The sequence below is a fragment of the Saimiri boliviensis genome, chromosome 8, assembly GCF_048565385.1.
Source record: "Saimiri boliviensis isolate mSaiBol1 chromosome 8, mSaiBol1.pri, whole genome shotgun sequence".
In the NCBI taxonomy this organism is placed as follows: domain Eukaryota; kingdom Metazoa; phylum Chordata; class Mammalia; order Primates; family Cebidae; genus Saimiri; species Saimiri boliviensis.
The window spans coordinates 79,323,754-79,345,202 of record NC_133456.1 but is presented as its reverse complement, the minus strand read 5'-3'; the positions used below and the strand labels follow the sequence as shown (position 1 = coordinate 79,345,202).

General features: G+C 36.1%; 1 protein-coding gene across 2 annotated transcripts in view; it reads left to right on the top strand.

The window, feature by feature from the left end:
• GMNC (geminin coiled-coil domain containing) overlaps positions 1-21,064 on the top strand; it is a 33,166-nt gene extending 12,102 nt beyond the window's left edge. The window contains exons 1-5 of one of the 2 annotated variants that reach the window (XM_003927017.4): positions 10,341-10,466; positions 12,198-12,372; positions 14,220-14,308; positions 15,722-15,838; positions 17,367-21,064. In XM_003927017.4, the coding sequence (XP_003927066.1) occupies positions 10,464-10,466; positions 12,198-12,372; positions 14,220-14,308; positions 15,722-15,838; positions 17,367-17,987 (1,005 nt within the window). In that variant the 5' untranslated portion in view covers positions 10,341-10,463 and the 3' untranslated portion in view covers positions 17,988-21,064. Of the gene's footprint in view, positions 1-10,340; positions 10,467-12,197; positions 12,373-14,219; positions 14,309-15,721; positions 15,839-17,366 lie in introns of those variants that run through there. The other variant, XM_010337727.3, reaches the window with a different exon arrangement.
• Positions 21,065-21,449: the final 385 nt, after the last annotated feature.

The window sequence follows — 21,449 nt, the reverse complement described above, 5'->3', positions numbered from 1 at the left end:
CCCCGTGCATTATGGCAAAGTGAGACCGTTGTCTTGCCACCTGGTTCAGCGTGGCCAGATGGAGGGAAAATGGTGTGTTGCCCTTGAATCGAATAGGCATCTAGAGGTGGTCCCTCCAGGTCGTGGGTGGTGTGGGGGTAGCCCGTGGCATCGCTGCACCGATCTTGGCCACCTGTGCAGATGACTGGGGAGCTGGCCGTAATACATTACAATACATAATATGTATTAATATAGTTATATAATGTAATGTCAGATAATATATATTTATGTATAAGTGTGTGTGTATATACATACATGTGTGAGGGAGAGTGCGTGTGTTTGTGTCTTTCATATTGGTCCAATTCCACTCTGCTAAGTTCTAAGTATTTTCAGATGTTTGTATATGTTTGCATTTGTGCCATTATGAATGAGTTTTTAAAACGGTCAGCTGGATCCACTATCTAAATGAAGATAGTTGGCTGTGTTTTTGCCTTCCATGTGGCCTGGTTTTTGCCTTAACAGTGTGGCTGGGTTTCAAGGTTGAGCTTTGAGAGGGAGGGAGAGAGAGGAAGTGGAGGGAGGAGGCAGGAGTGGGGCCGGAGGAAAGAGAAGCCTTACCACCTTTAAGAACCAGCCTCTGAGATTACACAGTTCTGCCCTGATCTTTTTGGTTGAGGCAGTTATTAAGTTTCCTGTAGTTTCAAGAGAAAGGAAAATAGACTCTGCCTCTTGACAGAAATGGCAAATGGAAATACTGCTGTAGCCATTTTTGAAAAAATAATCTGCTATAGATGCAACAATGTGAGATACAAAATATAAAAATTATTTCTATAAAGTTATCTATTTTATTATGTATTATTCTCTACCTAAGAATATGGTATTTTTTATAATATGAATATCATATCCTGAATAATAATGCTTAAACAGGTGAAACAATAGGGCTCTTACAACTGGAGTTTAATTTAAGAATACTAGATAAATGTTTCCCATGATATTTAGAATAGCCAAAGAAAGACATTAGAATGACTTTTTAACTGTTCTAAATTATTGCAAAATAAAAACAAAATATCCCAGGATCTCATATTTAAAATGACAGTACCTAATAAACACTGAAGAATTATTAAAATTGCTAATCATCCACAAAAGAACAACATTGATTAATAGCAAGATGGGATGGGAGTTCGAAGATCCAGTTTCTGATTTTAGCTCTTTACTTAAAAATTGGTCCTTGGCAACTCCATTAACCTCCCGGATGGATCTCAGGAGATGAGAGAATATCAGATGGAATAATATCGAAAGTACCCTTCTGCTCTAAAAATCATGAATTCACAGATCTAAATTCTTGGGAATAACAGAGGATCAATTTTAAAACACTTTTTTGTTTTGCTTTTAAATGAGAGCTAGCTTTGCAGAAGCATAGGGGAACCTGTATTGTTCAAAGTACTTGACTGGAGAAAATGCCTCAATTTAGACTCTCGTATTTATTTGAAAGATCATTATTTCACCAAGGATTTGATGCTTTGCAGACAAATCTGCCTTCATGTACCTACTCTTCAGTAACTTTCCATTGCTCTTAAGACAGAGCATGGCTCTCGCGTGACCTAGTCTCAACCTATTACTCCAGCACCATTATTCACCACTGCTTTTGTCTCTGATGTATCAGGACCGTTGCATATGTATTTTTGTCTTCTCTGTTGCATGTTTCCGTCTCCGTCTCCCTCTCCACTCATTTAATTCCCATTCTTTCTTCAAATTGTGGTAAAATGTCATTTAGTCAGAAAAATATACCTTGACACCTCGGTCTACTCTCAGGTTCCTTCCTCCAGGCCAAATGGGTCGAGGCACAGGTCAACACAGCCACAGCACCCAATAATTCCTTGTTCATTGCACTTATCACTATTTCAGTTGACACACATATTTGTGTAATATTTTCCCCTCAAGTATAAACACCATCAAGACAACCATGTCTCTTCTATTCATGGAGCAAAAATTATAGGAACACAGACTGATGGTCAATAGTTTTAGTCACTTTTCATGGAATTGTCAAAAAATAAATAATTTTCTTAAGTAGTAGGTTTTTCATTTCTGAAGGTGTTCCATCAAAGGCCAGATAGTAGACTTTAGTGAATACAAGTGGGAATTATTCAAAGAGTAACTGAGCTCTTCCTCAATTTTATTCTATATTATGTAAATACTGTGTATAAAGCACTAATAGAACTTTCTTTTCTTCTCCTAACTGTCCACCTTTTGATGCATATTCTCTCATATTCTTTGTGTGTATATATATATATATATATATATATATATATATACATGACTTTTATTTTAGGTTCAGCTTTATTTTTTTTTTATTACTCAAGTAAGCTTATGTCATGGGAGATGATTGTACAGATTATTTCATCACCCAGATTAGTACCCATTAGTTATTCTTCCATATCCTTTCCCTCCTACCACTCTCCGCCCTCCTATAGGCTCATTTACTGTATTTTTCAATTTTCTTTAAATTTGGGGCTTCTCACACTCCAAAGTTCCCACAGGTATCATCAAAACATCAATTCCACTTGGTGATTTTTCACTTCCCCTTGAACCCTGATAAGTTATGACCTAGTGTAATATGACCCATGAAGTTCCTACATTCACAATTCTGTTTTGGTTTCCTAAAACTTAAACCTTTAAGATTTGGGATAGACTCAATATATTTATCCTCTCACTCAATGTGCTTCCCTGCCTTTCATGACCAATTCTGAGAACCTAGTGCCTCAGAATGGAGGAAAGAAAGAATGTCATAGTAGTCGAGATTAGCAGTGATTCTACTCTGCTGTCAGCCTTCTCGTTCCGTGTTGCTTCTTCCTGTCTTTCTGATCACCCTTTAGGTTATGGCAGTTCTACTAAATCTCAGCAAAGCTATTCCTATATAAAAAAGAGCCGGAAATTCTCCTGCCTATTTAAAGATGTGCACGGAAATTAAAATCATATTAAATTGTGAGTTTTGAGAATTGAAAATAATTTTAAGGAGCATATATTTTTATAATTATCAGTGTATGAATATAATATAAAACATATGAGACTAGCAGTAATCCACCCTCTTTGTAAATTCCTCTAGTGACCAAGAGCTCACCACTTACAGGGTATTGAGTTCTATCTTTACATAGTACTGGGTGTTACAAATATCTTTATTTTTTAAACTGAAATCTGGCAATTTGTTAATTATAACTATTGGAACTAGTTCTATTTAATCTCTTCAATAATTTCGTCACAACATTTCTCTTCAAAACAATAAACACTATTAACATATTGGTATATTTTCCTTTTGCTTTTTAATATGTATGAATATAATTGCATACATTTTAATATAAGTAACATAATGTCATTTTTCTAATTTTTTTCAAAAAGATTTTCTGTAAATACACAATCTATCTATACTATGGATATATTGTAATTTATTGAAATAGTTTCTTATCGAACATTTTAAAATGTTCAAAACTGTTCAGTATAATGATGCAATAAACAAAGTTGTACATTATTTTTGCTCAGATGTATTATTTTTATAAATTATTTTGTGCTTGCTGGCTTAAAGGTTATGGATATCTTAAAGTTTTTGAAATACATTTGCATATGGATGAGTTTTATATATATGTATTTTCTCTCTTGATTCTTTTATGACGAAGTATATGACAATTTATATATAAAGATATATACATACACACACACACACACAAAACACACTCATAGTACTTATTTCTCTACTGAGCTAAGAAAAAAAATAGCTATAGACACAAAATACAGATACTTGGGAATAAAAATTATCTTTTTCATAAAAAAGCTTGACTGTAAAACATATGTATAAATGCATATCAGGTAGTCTACTAAAACTATATATATGCATATATATGCATATTAGATAGCTTACTAGATATATATATATACATACACACACACAGTTACTACAACACAACTATACACATATACTATAATATATATGTACATATATGTGTGTATATACATATGCTGCATATATATGTGTATAGACACACATACACGTGCACACACACACATTGTTTTAGTAGGCTACCTACTGTGCATTTCTGAGTAGAAATACATTTTCTCACTTTATCATGGTGACACTGGGTGGCCACACACAACTCCAGTTGGAACAGAGCCTACCCTGTAAGCTTTTCTCAGGAGAAGCAGAGAAAGCATGTGCCATGTAGACAACGACATTTAAATGGGAAACAAATTGTTCCTTTCCTTCTTTCAATCTCACCAATCAAACAAATCTGTTCTCCTAGGAATTGTTGCCCCTTTGTAGAAAAATCAGGGTGGAGAGTAGTCTTTGTTTCCTAACATCTGCACATTTTCAACTGTAAGTATTTCAAGGCAGTGGACTTCACAGATTACTTTATATATGTGCCTATGTATACATGCAAATATATAAGCACATATATTTATACATATTGAGATATAAATTGATACTAAATAATACACAAGAATAACTGCTAATAAAAATGTTTTTAAATATGCAATTCTGTAATATGCAATTTGAGTTTTTCCCAATGTGTCGTAGGACAACAAACCATTTTTTAAAGAGCTTAGTCAATATGCTTGCTTGTCATTGGGGGCCCTCTTATCTATAAATGAAGCTGTTGAAATGCATTTGTTAGTTTAACGCTATTGGCTATGATTTGTTTATGCGGTGCTAAGACTGCTATTCCAAAGATGGCAGCAGAAAAGCTTCTGGTTGGATAAAGAAAACAAAAACATTACTTGCACTATTTTCATTACGGCCCTCTTTATCGAACATCACAGAAGTTTCTGGAGTTTTACTTTATGATTGACAGAGTAATTTATTACGATGCTTTTGTTCATCTTAAGACATTTAGCTTTATTAATTTCATAGCAACTATACATTTTTCTAATATTGTTTTAGAATATGTAAATACTTCCACTAGCTGAAGGTTGGCATTATGCTTTCATTTTGCAAAAATAATAAATGTAGAAAACAGAGATACTATCAAATTTCACCAGTGGAATACAATTTTTAAGTAAATTTCTTTTATTTGTTTTAGTTGGTAAATTAGATAATTTTGCCGCAAATTATTAGATTAATAAGAATTCAGTTAATACTTCCTAGATTTTATAGATTACAAAACATGAAATTATAGCTTCAGTATAGCTTAACACTTTGTACTTAAATATACTTCTTTTTCTTCTTTTTATGAGAGAAGTCACATTATTTCAGTTTCTCTGATAATTTCAGGGCTAGATGGAATTGGGTCCCAGTTGTCCTATTTTTCTATTACACTTTTAAGTTTTTTTTTTTTTTTTAAGAAACTTGGCAGTAACCCTTTTATTTCTATTGTCTTCAGAATGAAATTGGATGCCACATTCCATGCCAATGCACCTTTCAGACCTTTAATGCTTTGTCAATAATCTATCCATTAATTTGTCCATCAAAAATCCCTAACAAGCATTTCATGAGCAATGAAAGCACTAAAACCAACTTTGTGCTCTGAAAGTGGAAATTCATTGCATTTCAAATTATAGTTGGTCTAGCATACTGCTGATGTATATTAATTATAAAAATTATTATTATTATTATTTAGAGGAAGGGTCTTGCTTTGTAGTGCAGGCTAGAGTGCAGTGGCACAATCATAACTCATTGTAGCTTCAAACTCCTGGGCCCAAGTGATCCTCCCACCTCAGCCTCCTAAGTAGCCTGAGTAGTCCTCCTAAGTAGGACTACAGGTGTGAGTCACCATACTTGGCTAATTTTTAAAAATTCTCTGTAGAGATGGGATTGCACTATATTGTCCAGGCTGGTCTTGAACTCCTGGTTTCAAGTGGTCCCCCCATCTTGGCCTCCCAAAGTGCTGGGATTTCAAGCATGAGCCACCAGGCTTGGCTCGATTTTAATTATTTTTTAATGCAGTTGGGATAAAGTGACGGAAGTAGAACTGTATTTGTTTTGTTTTATTTCAGTTTCTACAACTCTAACCTTGTGGCAATCCAAACTCAATTTTACTGCTTTGTATGTACTTTCATAGCAGTATTGAGATGATTTTCTTCCAACTTGAACAGATAGGTTATACAGAGAAGAGCTTCCCAACTCATGCAGCAAGGCACAATAGATTACAGGCCTTTGAGATTCTGTTTCTCCCTGACTTTGGGGCTGGCCTTGTAAGACTTAGGGGATTCACACATGGTTGCCAACAGGCAGGAAAATCCTCAATTGTTTATTCCAGCTTGCCTGTAAATCTTATTTTGAAGTGTTATGAGAAAAGTCATAAAACAATACTACCAACTACAGTAAAGGTTTGCTTACTTTGCACAATCAATATAGATTTGTATCCATTTTCCAGATAAAGCAGATAGCTGATATTGAAAATATATGCCCTTAGACTAAGAATCTTGGAATTTGTGACTATCACTGCAGTATGCAATTTTTTTCTTAATAAAATGTAATAAAATTTAACGGAAAAATTTAAGCAATCAATGAGTCAATAAATAAATGACTAAAGATAGTTTTAAAGCTATTAAATACATTGTGATGAAACATCCAGTAAAACAGTATTATAAATCTCCACATACACACATCACATTTCCATATAGAGCTAATCTGAATTATGCCCAAATGGAACATTTCACTTCTTAAGTTACCTAAGGTCTTTCTCTTTCCTGGATAATAACCTAATATAATTTTCTTGACTTTTTCTATTGCCAGAATTAACAGTTGGCTTTCTTTTCCACACGTTTTCTCCCTGTAGAACCAGTTTTTCACCACTGCATAAGTTATTACATATATGATGGCTACCAGAAAGCTATGTTACCTGTAGGTAGTAGCAGGTAGTAGGAAAGTCTCTTATCAATATCGACATGACTGATTTCTGCACATCACTTTGGTGGGATACAATTAAAAACTATGGCTCAACAAACTGAATCTGTTATGGTTCTCCAGATATGCTAAACAATGCAAATGCTAAACCTTCCAATGAAAATCATCTACTGCACTGAATTTTCTCTATGGAAACATTTTTCTTTACCTACTAGTAAAACAGAAATGCCTTTTTGTTTTGTATTGTTTGGCCTGGAGTTTCAGCTGTTGAAGCTATGAGAAAAAGCTATGTTTGTAAAGAGAAATTAAAAACTGTTCTTTATTATATATGTTACTGAATCCACTAATGGGGTAATCAAATAAAGTGTCCTCCAGGGGTGAAATGAAAGAACAGTCCATATGCCAATCTATTTATCTCTTCAGTCTACCTCTGATCACACTCTACCTTTTCCTGTCTGCAGACTTGGTTTGTGTGCAGGTCAAATTACCTCCTAATTTAAAAAATATTTTTGCCCTGGCAGGGTATAGTACTATGACCAACAACTGGGTTATTAGTCACCTCCCCTTTAACACCATCCCTTGAGACATAATACAAAAGCAGTATTTACCTGATCTTATTGTTCATAGAAGAAAATCATCTACATGAGTTACAGCTACACACAAAGAAAGATGCACTTCATCCATACATATGAAAACAGAACTGCCAGACTTCACATTATTGTTTACTTAATGCCCTTTTCAAAAAAAAATTGTCAAACCAATAATAAATCTTATACTTAAGCAGTACATCTTGGATAAAATGAGGTACATAAATCAGACCTTGAGAATTTAAGATATTTTTCATCTTTTATGGTTTTAAGAAAGCTTTATCTTTGATTTATGTTCAATTGTCAATAGTTCTTCACTGTTTAACTTTAGGGTTTCTGAATCACTCACTATCTATACTCCCACTACTGCTAAGCTAAAGTAGTTAATGATTTGTAAAACACTTGTGTGCTTAAAGGTCATCAAAGACTTTTAAAAAATATGTCCAGCCCTAAAACAAACCCTTTATTTTACAAATGTAGCTTTCATTTACAGTTACTTTTAACAACAAAAAAGCACAGCAATATGTATATGATCAAAGGCAGAATTCCCTATAAGTAATAGTAAGAATAGCTACTATTCATTATTTAGACAGTAAAATCATAATTTTATAAGCATTAATGGTCAGCTTATAAATAAACCTTTCCGGTATGTATTGCATTCCTAATTTACCAGATGAGTTAACTGAGGATTTAGAGTCTTTGATAATATAAGTCTAAGTGATTCAATTTCAGAGAGGAGAGAAGAAATTGGAATCCAGATATATATGGAGGGAAAGTCTATGGTTTTTGTTTTCATATTGTGTTTGCTCATTTGCCCATTTTGTACCATTTTCAGACCCAGGAAGTTATATATCTCAGAGGCTCATGTCTCACTTGTGACAGCTTTGTGGGTTTTGATCTGTTTCCTCTTCTGATGTCAAGGCATCCTTGCCCAGTGTGCAGTGAGGGCAGAGAGGGGATCACTCTTTCATGTGACTCTCTGAAATGAGTCTAGGTAGAATAAATCAGTTCACCTATCTTCCAGGCAGTGCAGCCCAAACCTGGTACTGTTCACTTAAAAATGCTTGCAAATAAACAGTATTGGAACAGGAGTAATGGGTCGAAACAAGTCTGGCACTTTGTTCGCCTTCCTTGTCTATTCTTTTCTTAAACTTGGACACAGAGCACTTAATAAGCATCTGCTGTGTGCTAGTCAACTTGCTAAGTGCTGTGGGTCATGAGTACAGTACAAGGAAGAATAAATAACAGTGAAAACTATTTTAGAGATAGAGCTGTGCAGGACACAATCAGAAGTTCTCTTAATTCCTACCCCCTGCCTGGTGTTAGTTTGCTAGGGTTACCATAACAAAATGGCTTAAACAACAGAATTATTATTTTTTTTTTCCCAAAAAATATCTTGAGGCTGAAATTTTAGGATCATGGTGTTGGCAGGATTGTTGTTTTCTTCTGAAGCTTCTCCTCTTGGCTTGGAGACCGGACAGGTGCCTTCTTACTGTGCCTCCACAGGGCCTTTACTTTGTGTGTGCCAACCCTAGTGTCCCTGATAAGGGGGCCAGCCTAATTGGATTAGGGTCTCACCTTTCTGACTTCCTACAGAACTTAATTACCTCTTTAAACGCCTTATTTCCAAATACAGTAACTTTGGGGTTAGGGGTTCAACATATGAACTTTGGGAAACACAACCCACCCATAACAATAACCATTACATAAATGTCTGTAATGTGCAGTGGAAATAAGCCAAAGTGAGTCAGATACCACATTCATGGAGTTAGGAGCATGGATGCTTCAGCCAGCTTGGGTTCAAATCCCAAGTCTGCTACTTCTTAATTGTATAATCATTGGTGAAATTTCATAATATTAGTGCTTCATTGGTCAACCTGTTAAACCAGACAATAAGAGTACCCACCTCCTGGGGTTAACGTCAATTGCTTTATATCTCTCATGTTAGTAAGCTGAAATAAAAGTTGGCTGTTAGTGGTGGCTCAGTGGTTTTAAAGATGGTGCTACTCCTGTTTCTCCTCTAGATATAATGTAATAGGAACTGTCAGAATAAAAGGTGAGAGAAAAAACAGAGGAAATCAAATTCTTTAATTAAAAGATATTAACATACACCAAGTTTTCTTAATGATAATCATTTATTATAATGTGAAGATAGGTACCATACAGAAAGACACTCGGATTCCTAAATTTGCAGCTTAATTAATTATTTTTACAAATCTTTGCTGAGCACTTATTGCTTGTCAGAAAGCGTTCCTGGTATTTTGGAGACAGCAGGGAACCAAACAGGAATTGCTGTTCTAGTGAAGCTTACATTCCAGAATGGATACATATCACCTCCACATTTAACCCTTCAGAAATTGGAGAAAATAAGACACACCGAATAGAAACTTTATAAAAAAGTCAACTGACAGCGTCATACAGCAAGTTAATATTAATTTGCTACCGAGTAGCCAGGAAAAAAAAAAAAAAAAAAAAAAGTGCACAGGACCCATGCTAACGCTGGGGCCATCAGAAGGGCTTCCCGAAAGGCCGCCCTGATCCCTGCGATGCAGGTTTGGGCTTTTCTTACCCTGCGTCCAGGCACCAGGACCAACGTCCCGCCCTGCCCGGCGCTGCGCGTGGAGCGGGAGGGAGCCCGGCCCTTGCGTCGGTCCCGGCTGCGGGTTCGCGGCCAGCCTCGGCCGCGCGTCTCCCCGCCCGCCGCGAGGCCACACCGGGGCGGGGTTCGAAGCAGCGCCGCGCGCCTGGAGGCGGAGGCCCGGAGGTCCTGCCTTTGCCCCGCGGCCGGCGGCCCGACCGGCAGGTGTCTGGTCCCGGCGCGGCGCTTGCCCAGCGCGCGGGTGACTTTGCCTTCTGCCGGGTGAGGCCCGGCCCGCGTCACCAGTGTGACAGCCTCTCACCCAATCAGAGAGCGGCGCTCCCGGGAACGCTGGGCGTCACCGGGGCTCCGGTGGATTAGAACTCGCCTCCCCTAGCTCCTCCCCTCAGTCCCATTTAAAGCTCCCACGGGTTTTACTGAAAAATTGAGTGGGCTCAGTTTCTGCAGCGCTTTCTTCCACTGCAAGATGGTAAGTGAGGAACTGGCGTTAGCGAGTCCGCTGGCGAAACTTGGGTCTCTGAAAGTTAGTAAGCTTTGCATCTGGAATTTATTACACCTTGGGAGCAAGATTTTTCTGCTACCTGCAGTTAAACAGATCCTCTCTGTTGCCCTGTCTCTCTTTCAGAATCCTTTATCCTTTATCTGCTTTCTCTATCTGCATTCTCTATCTGCTTTCTCTATCTGCTCTCTCCCTTTCTCTCCCACTACCTCCTTCCCTCCCTCCCTCTCTCTCCTCTCTCTCTTTCCTGCTATCTGCTCTCTATCTGCTTTCTTTCTCTCTCTCTCCCTCTGTTATTTCTACTTTCCTTACTTTCTCCCCAGTTTCTCCCTCCACCTGCACTCACTGTTCATTCCACCTCTTCCTCTAGATTCTGTATATATTTGGAAACACTTGGACATGAATTTGTCTAGGAGTATTCGGGGTTTGTTTCTTCTCAGGTATCAATTGCATAATAGCGTAGCTCTGATTCCAATAAGAACCTCAGGGAAGGAGTCTGCAAACATGCTTTTAAAATAAAAGAAAATTGTGCTTGATAAACTTTTGGCTGGATTTCTTTGGTCTGCACTGCCCAAGCTAGACTTGCTTCAGAACTGGAATTTTTCAAGACTTAATTTACTGAGAACATTAACAAAGTGTGATTGAATTGACTTAATTTTTTTTTTCTTTTTCTCCTTCTTATTTGTTTTCTCTCTGTTTATGTTAATGCCCAAAGAAGCCTTCAAATCAACAAAAGACTGTAGTATACAAAAAGAGTTTTCCCAAAGCTGCGCCTTGCTAAAATGAATGGCTTTTACCTGATTAAACATTGACAAGTAATTTAAAATTGGTGTCTTACAAATTAACCCAGGAAGGCTGCGTACCTGCCCCTGCTCGGACATTTGGAAAGAATGTGTGTTTGAGGTTTGAGAAGTGGAGGAATGTTCGCTGGATGAGAAACGGTGGAGAATACACGCCAGTTAGTGGCAAGATAACTTTGGAGGGGCATTGATTCCTAGTACTGGACAGAACTACAGCTTGCTGTCTTTGCTAATGAACTTCTTTCAGCTTTGATTGTACGTTTACTCGGAGTGACTTTATGCTCCTGTGATTAGGGTTGGGAGCAAAATTTTAAAATAATCTTAGCTAACAAGCTAGATAGACTATAAGCCAGCCGCATGTCAGAGGGAGGAGAAAGGGAAGAATGAGACAAGTATGGTTCAGAAACTAAAATGAAGAGGTTAGTCTATATTATGTCGTATCCATTTCAGCTTTGGCATTCTGCACTCTTTGTCCTTCAGGAGTTTTAGAAATATAATTAAGGTATTTGCTAGAGAGAACCAAATAATTCTTATGTTTTTGAATCATTAAGTAGAATTCTCTTGACTGAGAGCTTGGGTCGCCTATTAGATGAGCTAGGCATTGCAACAGAGAATACAACCTGGATATGTACAGATTTCATCCATTCAATACTAGCCTGTTCTTTGCTCAGAGGGCTTAAGGGAAATTCCGGGTAAACCAAGAAACACATTCTCTCTTAGTAATTACAATGTGGCCATCCCAAAATTAATATGGATCTATATTTAAATACCTTTACTGATTTTTTTTTCTTTATAATTCACTGCATGTAATTTCGGTATTTCTCCCACCCTTTTTCCCTTCTAAATCTCCATCACCCCATCTCCTGGGACCCCTCACTCCCTCCCATACTGAATTTCACAGAACACCATTCTGCCTTGCCAAGACCAGTACTTTGTAGGAGGCCAGAGCTATAATTGCCCGTATTCCACTACAACGTCAGAATCTAGTGTTGACGTTTCCACGGAGACTTGGGTCTCTTTCTGGGCTGCTGGTCTCCTGGACAACAGAGAGCTCCAACAAGCACCACAGACACAGGGTAAGTTCTGCTCTTCTGCTTCCCTGAGCGGTCTGGAGCCCTTTTCCATACTCATGCCTGCAGAGCATCCTGGGCTAGGGCTCTAGAACAAGGGGCGATATGGAAAATTTAAGTAAACCCAAGGACTCCTGATTTTTACAGCCATAAAGCCTACTGTTTTGTACGTGCCAAGTAATGAAAATGGGAGATTCCTTACCTTCCCACTGGATAGCATGTATTTCTCCCTACACTTTACGGTTCTTGGAGAGTCCCATCTCACTAAGGGAGTCTGGGTCTGGATCAGAGTTTCATAAACAACACACCAGCAGACTGTTTTTGGAATGAGGATACCAGTTGGAACATTTCCTTTGGAATTCAGGAAAGTTTCCCTGAGTTTGAGAGAAGAGCAAGAAATACTAACTTAGTCTTTTATTTCATAGAGGAAGTTCCATGGACATTGTCTTAGAAGTGGAAAAAAGGATTCCCTTTTATACACACACAAAAAAAGGCATCAGCTTTGGAGAGAAGTATAGCATTGATGTAAAATCACATATAATTTTGATCTGTGGCTTACTAGCCATATTTATATATATGAAAGAAATATCTGTGTTAAACACTCAAGTTTCTTGAAGAACTCTCAGACACCCCAGAATTAAATATCCATACTGTTGGTTCTGCTGCATGATTTGTTTGATTTTTTTTTCAAAGACACAAACAAAGGAAAGCAAAATATTAAAAGCACATTTAAATGTCAGGGAGGAAGTTGTTGGGTTTTAGCTTTCCACTACAAGCAACAGTAGAAACAAAATGTCCAAAAATGTGAACTCAAACTGCTTTTGCCATTTTATTCCTGTTTCCTTATTCATCATTTCACTTTAATAAAAAAGAAAAACACAAAAAGCGTAAATACTTTTTTTACAAAACAACTACAGTTTCAGAAAATAAGCAGGGAAAGCATGTTGCCACAAGAGGTTCCCACATCATATATAATGTATCTATTTTTCCATTATATATAATAAAGAATGTTGGGCTAGATGCTGTGGCTCATGCCTGTAATCTCAGTATCAACAGTATAACTAGAGCAGAGCAAGAGTCAAAAGTAACCTAGATGAAGAAAAGAAAGTAAAAATAAACCAGGGTAGTATGACCAACCATAGTTTTTTATTGATAGATAGAGCTAACTGTCAAATATGGGGGGAAAAGCACTTTGGAATAAACACTTTAAAATACACAGATTAGAACAGTTGAAACAGATAAGGCTTGAGTACAGTTTTGAGATTTTCGTTAAGGTCTTCAGAGAAGCAATGTCCAAATTGTTTTAAAGTAGGAAGTGCTACCACGTGCAATTCTGAATAAATACAGTCCATTAGATTTGAAACAGGCAGGCAGACAGGCAGAGAAACTGGTAGCATCACAGACCAGGATTTAATACTGTAGAGCCAAACAGTATATTATCAAGTGCTAAAGCTTAGAAAATAAGCTAAAACCTAGAAGAATATAATGCAGTTGCAATGTTATGCCCAGTGTTGGGGAGAGATCAGTAAGTATTTGAACAAATTAGTGAAAAGACTGGACGGTTTTTATTAATTTTTCCAGCAGAAATACATATATTAGGCAAGAATGTGACCCCTTACCACTTAAAAACGTACTTCTTTAATACTTTTGGCATATAGTGTATAAATATTTGTCTCTCACAGCTTGCTTGCCTTTTCTAAAAACTTTAAATGTTTTGTTTTCCTCTGTGGCAGCAGTAGCTGTTTAAGAAAAATAATTGAACCTATTAAACTTTCTGATTTGATTTGATGAGTTTCTTTATTGCACAGAAACTACAAGATTATTTTGTCAGTTATCTACTTATATTTTCACAGAATCATTCAGTGACTCAGATTTTCCTCTTCCGGACTTGTGCTCATGGGAAGAGGCTCAGCTCTCCTCTCAGCTCTACAGAAACAAACAGGTATGCACAAGTCAGAACATTGAGACTGGTCATGTTCTGTGTGACCTATTCTCTACTGTTCATGTCTTGCTTTTTTTCTTTCTGGAAATTCATGCTGACTTAGTTAAGAACCAAAGTGAGTGTGTGTCCACAGAGAGATCAAAGTTATATGATCAATGTCACAGAAAAGAAAAACAACCAAGACCTCTAGAAAGGCCTGCAGTCAGGCTTTCACTTTACACATTTTAGCCATATGACCTCGAATTCTTTTCTTTTTTCTCATTTATGGAATGCGATCTTTTTTTCCTCTTTTTTTTTTTAATTGCACTTTAGATTCTGGGGTACATGTGCAGATCATGTAGGGTTGTTGCATAGGTACTTACATGGCAAGGTGGTTTGCTGCCTCCGTCCCCCCTCACCTGTATCTGGCATTTCTTCCCATGTTATCCCTCCCCAATCTCCCGTCCCCTAGACCCCCACAACAGACCCCAGTGTATGATGCTTTCCTCCCTGTGTTCATGTGTCCTCATTGTTGAACACCCACCTATAAGTGAGAACATGTGGTGTTTGATTTTCTGTTTTTATGTCAGTTTGCTGAGAATGATGGTTTCCAGATTCATCCATGTCCCTAGAAAGGATGTGAACTCATCATTTTTCATAGCTGCATAGTATTCCATGGTGTATATGTGCCACATTTTCCCTGTCCAGTCTATCATTGATGGTCATTTGTGTTGGTTCCACATCTTTGCTATTGTAAACAGTGCCACAATGAACATACGTGTGCATGTGTCTTTATAATAGAACGATTTATAATCCTGGAATTGTCATCTTCTTGCTGCTTATTTCAGAGGGCATTTGAAAAGATCAAATGATATAATGAGTGTGACAGTACTTTTAAACAATAAACATAGTTAATACTTGGAGAAGTGATAGTGATTACAAAATATTTTCCAAAGATCGTTTTTTTAATGTTGTGTTTGTTTTGCCCTGAAGTGTAATTTAATTTAGTGGACATACAGACAGATCAATCTGAGGCAGAAAGAAGCCAACCTACGTCTATTTTTATTTATTTATTTTAAAATGCAAGGAAGGAGTCCAGCAAAATCTTCCTAAACATCATTTTATATATTTAAACAGTTGCATGCAGTTCATTTTTCTTCATATCTACCTGATTCCCTTGTGCTTACAATTTAAAAAATCTATTATAATCTCTCCAAATGCTTTGCAATGAATGGAAATTCAGAGCACAAAGCTGAAGAATTAGGTGTTAGAGGATATAAGTTTAATTCAGGCCTCTCAGATGAGGGGTTCCTGAGATTGTGCCCATACAACAAACAATAATCAAGTTTAAGGTAGTTAAGCATCAGTGGCATTATTATAAAGTTACACAGTCAGTATAGTGGAGCAGCCTTCACCATTGCCTACTTTTTGCAGCTGCAAGATACTCTGGTGCAAAAAGAAGAAGAACTTGCTAGATTACATGAAGAGAATAATCACCTCAGACAATACCTGAATTCTGCTTTGGTTAAATGTCTTGAAGAAAAGGCCAAGGTATGTATGTATCTAGTTTATAAGAACAGGCAGTGATTTGAAAAAGGAAATGATTTCTGTAAAACTCCTTGATTAAACAGTGTATCTTGATATGCATTTATAGGTTGGATGGTTTTTCTTGAGGAAATATGGCTTTTTTCACAATAATTTTTGTATATCTTTTCTCTAAAGTACCTAGATTGCAGATGTCAGTTATTTATTATAAAATAAGAAGCTTAAAAAGCAAAAGCTAATCAGGGTGGGGGTTGCTGAGACAATCAGGGTTAATCAAAAGGTAGAATTAGATGGATGGAATGCTGGTATGGGAAGCAGATCAGAAAGACACTCAGTTCTTTTAATTATCTGTTTGACTTTAGACAAATCACTCTTACTTAGATCCTCATTCAACTTCACTTGTAATGGATGGGCTAAAATATCTTTTAAGAATTTTGCTAGATCTAAAATGTCATGAATATTGCTGGAGACTAAATCTCTTGATTTGGCATTTACAAATTACATCTGGCAATTAGGCATATACAATTACATTATCGTTTAATTCACATTTTTTCTATACTTTTAAAATGAGCTATTTCTAACTCAAGGTTAAATAACTTGCCTATAGTCCTTTTTTGTTCGTCTTCAGTTCTTTGGCTTTGCTATTTTTTTTTTATCTATTTGACATTATGTTATCACTAATGCTTTAATCATCAATCTTTTCCTTACTTCTAGACAAGCTACATTATCTGATATTATTTGATCTAAATTCATTATGCTTCTTGCTACTCTTGCTAAATAGAGCAGTTCAGAGAATAAGAAAAGACACTAGATTTGATGGCCTTACAATTCAGTTGCCTTTGTTAAAAAGAGAATACATCGTAGTTATTAGCCTGCGCTCCTAATTCCGTCCACCATTCCATAAAAGGACACTTATTAATATTATTAAGTGATATTAACTAGGCAGTTTTATCTGTTGGTTTCAATTTTCCAGGATTTAGAATAACATAATAATATATCTCAGAAGTGCTTTGAAAGTTAATTAAATAAGAAGAAGCAGTGTTGTATAGTGTTTAATCAGAGGATCTCTCTAGATTCAGATGGCTTAGGTTTATGTCTAAGCTCAGTCATTCTCAGCAAGTTATTAATATGTCTGTGCTTTAGTTTGCTCACTAATGAAGATTTTAGTAACATCCATATCCAGTGAGATAATACATCTAATCAACAATTTATAAATTATAGTGAATGATAGTTTATTTATAAATGATAACTTAATAAATGATAATTGCTATTATGGTCTTGATAAGAGTAACTTGCCTGTACTGAAATCTTAAAAATATCATCTGGTCCTCTCAACATTTAAAAAATATTGAGTAAAAAAATATGATTTAGAGTTTTTAGGCAGTAACTTGTCATCATAGATTTTACTTTACAAATAAGCTAATCCAATCGGTCTTACTTGCATGTGAAGAGAAACTTAATCATTTTTTCTAAATAATTTAGGTAAGTAGTAAATATATGAAAGAGGTATAACTTTCAAATATCACTTCCTTAGAAATTGCTCTCCTCTGATGAGTTCTTCAAAGCATGTGGAAAATTCAGAAAGAGAAAGAGAAAATCCAAAGAGCAAAGATACTCTCCTGCTGAGATTCCTCATCCCAAAAATACCAAAAGAAACGTCTCTGGTGAATTTTCTAACTGTGGAGAACAACCTGGGCCCCCTGTGGATCCCTGGGTCCTTCAAACACTTGGATTGAAAGACCTTGATACCATTGATGACACCTTATCAGCTAACTACAGTGCCCTCTCATCTCGTCCCAGAAGATTTGCCAGCACATTTTCCCAGTTTTCGGATGATGCAGTTGATTATAAAAATGTTCCCAGAGAGGATGTCTCAATTGACTGCAGAGGTGACAGAACAACCCCCTTGCACAGCACTGCTACTCATGGAGAAGATTTCCACGTCCTTTCTCAACTTTCAAATTCTCCAGCGGGGCTGAAAACTCTACCTTACTATACTGCTAATGTGTCACCCAACAAGACAGAGATGGCATTTTCCACATCCCTGAGCCCTCATTGTAATGTGAAAACTCATTCCTTCCACCAGGGACAAGCCTTTGTGCGTCGAGATGAGGAGGGAGGCTGGAAGTTTACCTGGGTCCCTAAGCAGTCTTAGTGACCCCTCTTTTATCACAAAGCACTGCCATGAACTCTGTTTACAAAGACCTCTCTTGCACTTGAATTTGACTATGTGGAACAGAGAAGCTATTGCTTAGACTGTCTCCTGCCACTTTAAATGTCACTCTCAATTACCCACTTAAATCTGCAGGGAATGGCTTCCACGAATCCGTAATGAAACATATCCTCGCTTCTTTCACCTAAATTTGACTTGTTTACACACCAATACCTGCTATTGACGTTCTTTCTTTGCCCTATACTTGAAAAGATATTTTCCATTTACTTCTATATTTTTTAAGACCTAGATACATTTTTCAAATTATAGCCAGTTTAACCTATTTTTGTCTTTTAAGTAGTTGAAATATCACAGCCCTTTTACTTTTCTCCCTCTTTGTCATTTCTGAAAACTGCCTGTAGAATGAGCCTTATTTTTGCTTCAATTACTTGCCACTGCATGTTCAAATAGCTTAGGGTGGGGTAGAAACAAGTGTCTTTGCCCATCACCGCTACTACTGAAGACATAATATGGATGTGTATAATGTTATGTTCATGGCAGTTCAAAAAGTTCAGCGCCCCATGGTGGCATTGACAGTCTCTTAAAACAACTGTAACTCCACTAACAAGCAATATCACAGATATACTTTAAAATTACACAGAACTTAAATTATTTTTAAAGGCCTCATGATGTATCAGCTTCTATATGTACCCAGCATTGTTTCTTTAACGAACATGGCTCCAAGAAGAACATTTTGAGGGACTGTGTTAATAAAACTAGTCATCATCTGAAACTACCCAGATGCTGACAAACTCCTACTGCTGAAAACAAACTAACCTAGTTCAGCCATTGTCTCATTCATTCATTCATTCATTCACATATTCATTTTTTCATTGATCACTCCTCCCAAGATATCTAGAATACCTAATGCCTACTCTGTACCAAGCACAATGCTACGTGATGATAAAATGCAAGTGATTTAGACACTGGGGCCACCATCATGAGACTCAGACCGACTCATCTGCTAAGACTTTGAGAAAATGACTTCCCTTTTGTGAAGGTTTAGTTTCCAAGCTGTAGGAAGTTGGACTAGATAATAACTAATAATTCTGAGAATTAAGGCTGGGTCCTATCAGCTTTACTCCAACATGGCAATTTCAGGTCACTGAAGAAACTAAAGAGAAGTCTTTAGATAGGCACTGCAAATATCATGTAAGGTGAACTTATGTACAATTAATAACAAAGAAAAATAAGCCATTTGAAGTTAACATTAGAAATCATTGCTATGATCACATCTAGTAAGAGCCCATTTTGCAGTTAACTCAGTCTAACAATGTGAAAATAATTTGCATCTAAAAATAGATACATATTAATTTTTTAAATAAGTGTGATATACTGAATGTAGATATTGGCATCAAGGATCTAATATTTCTAAATTTGAAACAATCTATTTGTAGTGCTTATGCTGGTTTTCTTCTTTCCCATCTCCCCATATCCCTGTCATTCCCAGAGTAACTTACACATCCTGCATGTGTACCTGTGTTTTTTGGACAAACTTCAATTAATGATGAAATCCTCCTCCGTGTGGAAACCTGTTCTCATTTTTCTCTTTTCCACATCTCAATAAGTAACCTTGCACAATCAATATCTCATAGGTCAAGCGGATTGCTTAGGAGTCTTTGTAACAAAGATATGCCTTTCATTGTTGTTGCTGTTTGGCTGTTGCTTTATTTTGGTGATGTGAACAAAAGGTCTGTTTTATAGAGTTTTGTTACCGCCCACTTTTTAAAATAATTTATGAAGAGGAATCCAATATAGCAATTAATATTATTATGTGGAGTATTTAATAAGTAGAACGCAATCCATTTTCTAAAAAGTAAAATAAATAAATAAATGTGTCTTTTACATTCTAGTGTCTGTGCCCCTGGTTGGTGAAATTTGTCTCTTTTTAGAATAAGAGATTTAAAAATTAGAATTATTGTACTTTACTACACTAGGAATTGAGAAAGCAGTATAACTAATTTTGAAAGTCTAATAATCAAGCTACAAGAGAAAATGTATCTGTTAACGAACACTTATTTTTTGATCTTCGTGTGCCTTACCATGTGTCAAGTGCCATGAGGATTCACCCAAACTTAGCACAATGCATTTGGTGTACAAAACAAAACCACATAAAATGTCATAGCTTTTGATGGCTTTTAAATGAAACTTAGTTTCAGCCCAGTTTAAAGATATTACAGAATGCTAGGGATAAAATGGGTTAAGATTTCCTGGCTTATATTATGAATGGTATTCTGGAAGACAATTACCACATGTTCTTGAAATCATGTCTATAAATATTTAATATCCATTTAAATTATGTATAGAAAATTATTTTGTTTATGTTTGAGACACTAAAAATTTCTTTCCCCTGAGTATATGTTTTACTTGTATGGTTTTACCATGTCTCTCTAGTAAACCACCGTTAATATTTTAAGCTATAGTGGGAAATAAAAACTAAGTATTTTGTGATTGTGATAACTATTTTTATATTATGCTTAACATTCCCTAACAGTAGATTTTCGTCTCCTAGCTTGTAACCTTAATCCTGTGTATTTGCACTTCTTTTGAATGACGTGTATGGTCAGACTAATGTCTTCAGCATTTAGGGCTCAATGATTCTTTCCCTTTTCTAGGGTACATTAATGAGGCTTTCCAGTGTTAAGTGGCTTAGGGTCCTGTGCCTTCTAGGAACACCACTGTCTTAACTGGCCAAATATAAAAATTAGGATTCAGTATCAATTTTTAAAATTTTTAAATTTACCAGTGTCCTCTGATCATTTGAAAATAAATCATACTTGTATCTCTTTACTATCTGGGGAAAAAAGGATGTTGTTAAGCTTCAGCTATGAAGGCGACATTCAGAAAGGAAGACTGTTTAAGATTTCAGTGATGCTAAACTATAATTTTGAAAAACGTGAGGAAAAGGAACAATGTGAATTAATGAAAAAACTTATCTATTTGATTTGATTCAATGAAATGATTTTTAAAAGAAAGTATGACAAATGGATTTAACAACTAACCTGTAGCAGAGATATGGAGAAAAGTATAGAATTAATATATCCAGTGATAATTTTTGATAAATATTACATCTTGCTTGTAAGATCAGGTATGTAATTATACCTGTGTTTCACTTTACCAAAAGATTCACATGAGAATAATATTAAATTCTGATGTTTTTCGTTGTATTTCACTAAACCAAATAGAATTGGGTTTCAAGCTACAAATATGTAGTGTGAGTATTTCTCAACATGTTTTTCATATTTTTATCTATATTTTTGTTATATAAACATAACCAGACATCTGGGTTTAATTCTTATATTGAACATTCTGGAATTGTAAAATATAATTTAACACACAATATTTTAAATAATATGATTTCTTTATGATTTGAAATATTTCTAAATATACGTGAGAGTTAATTTT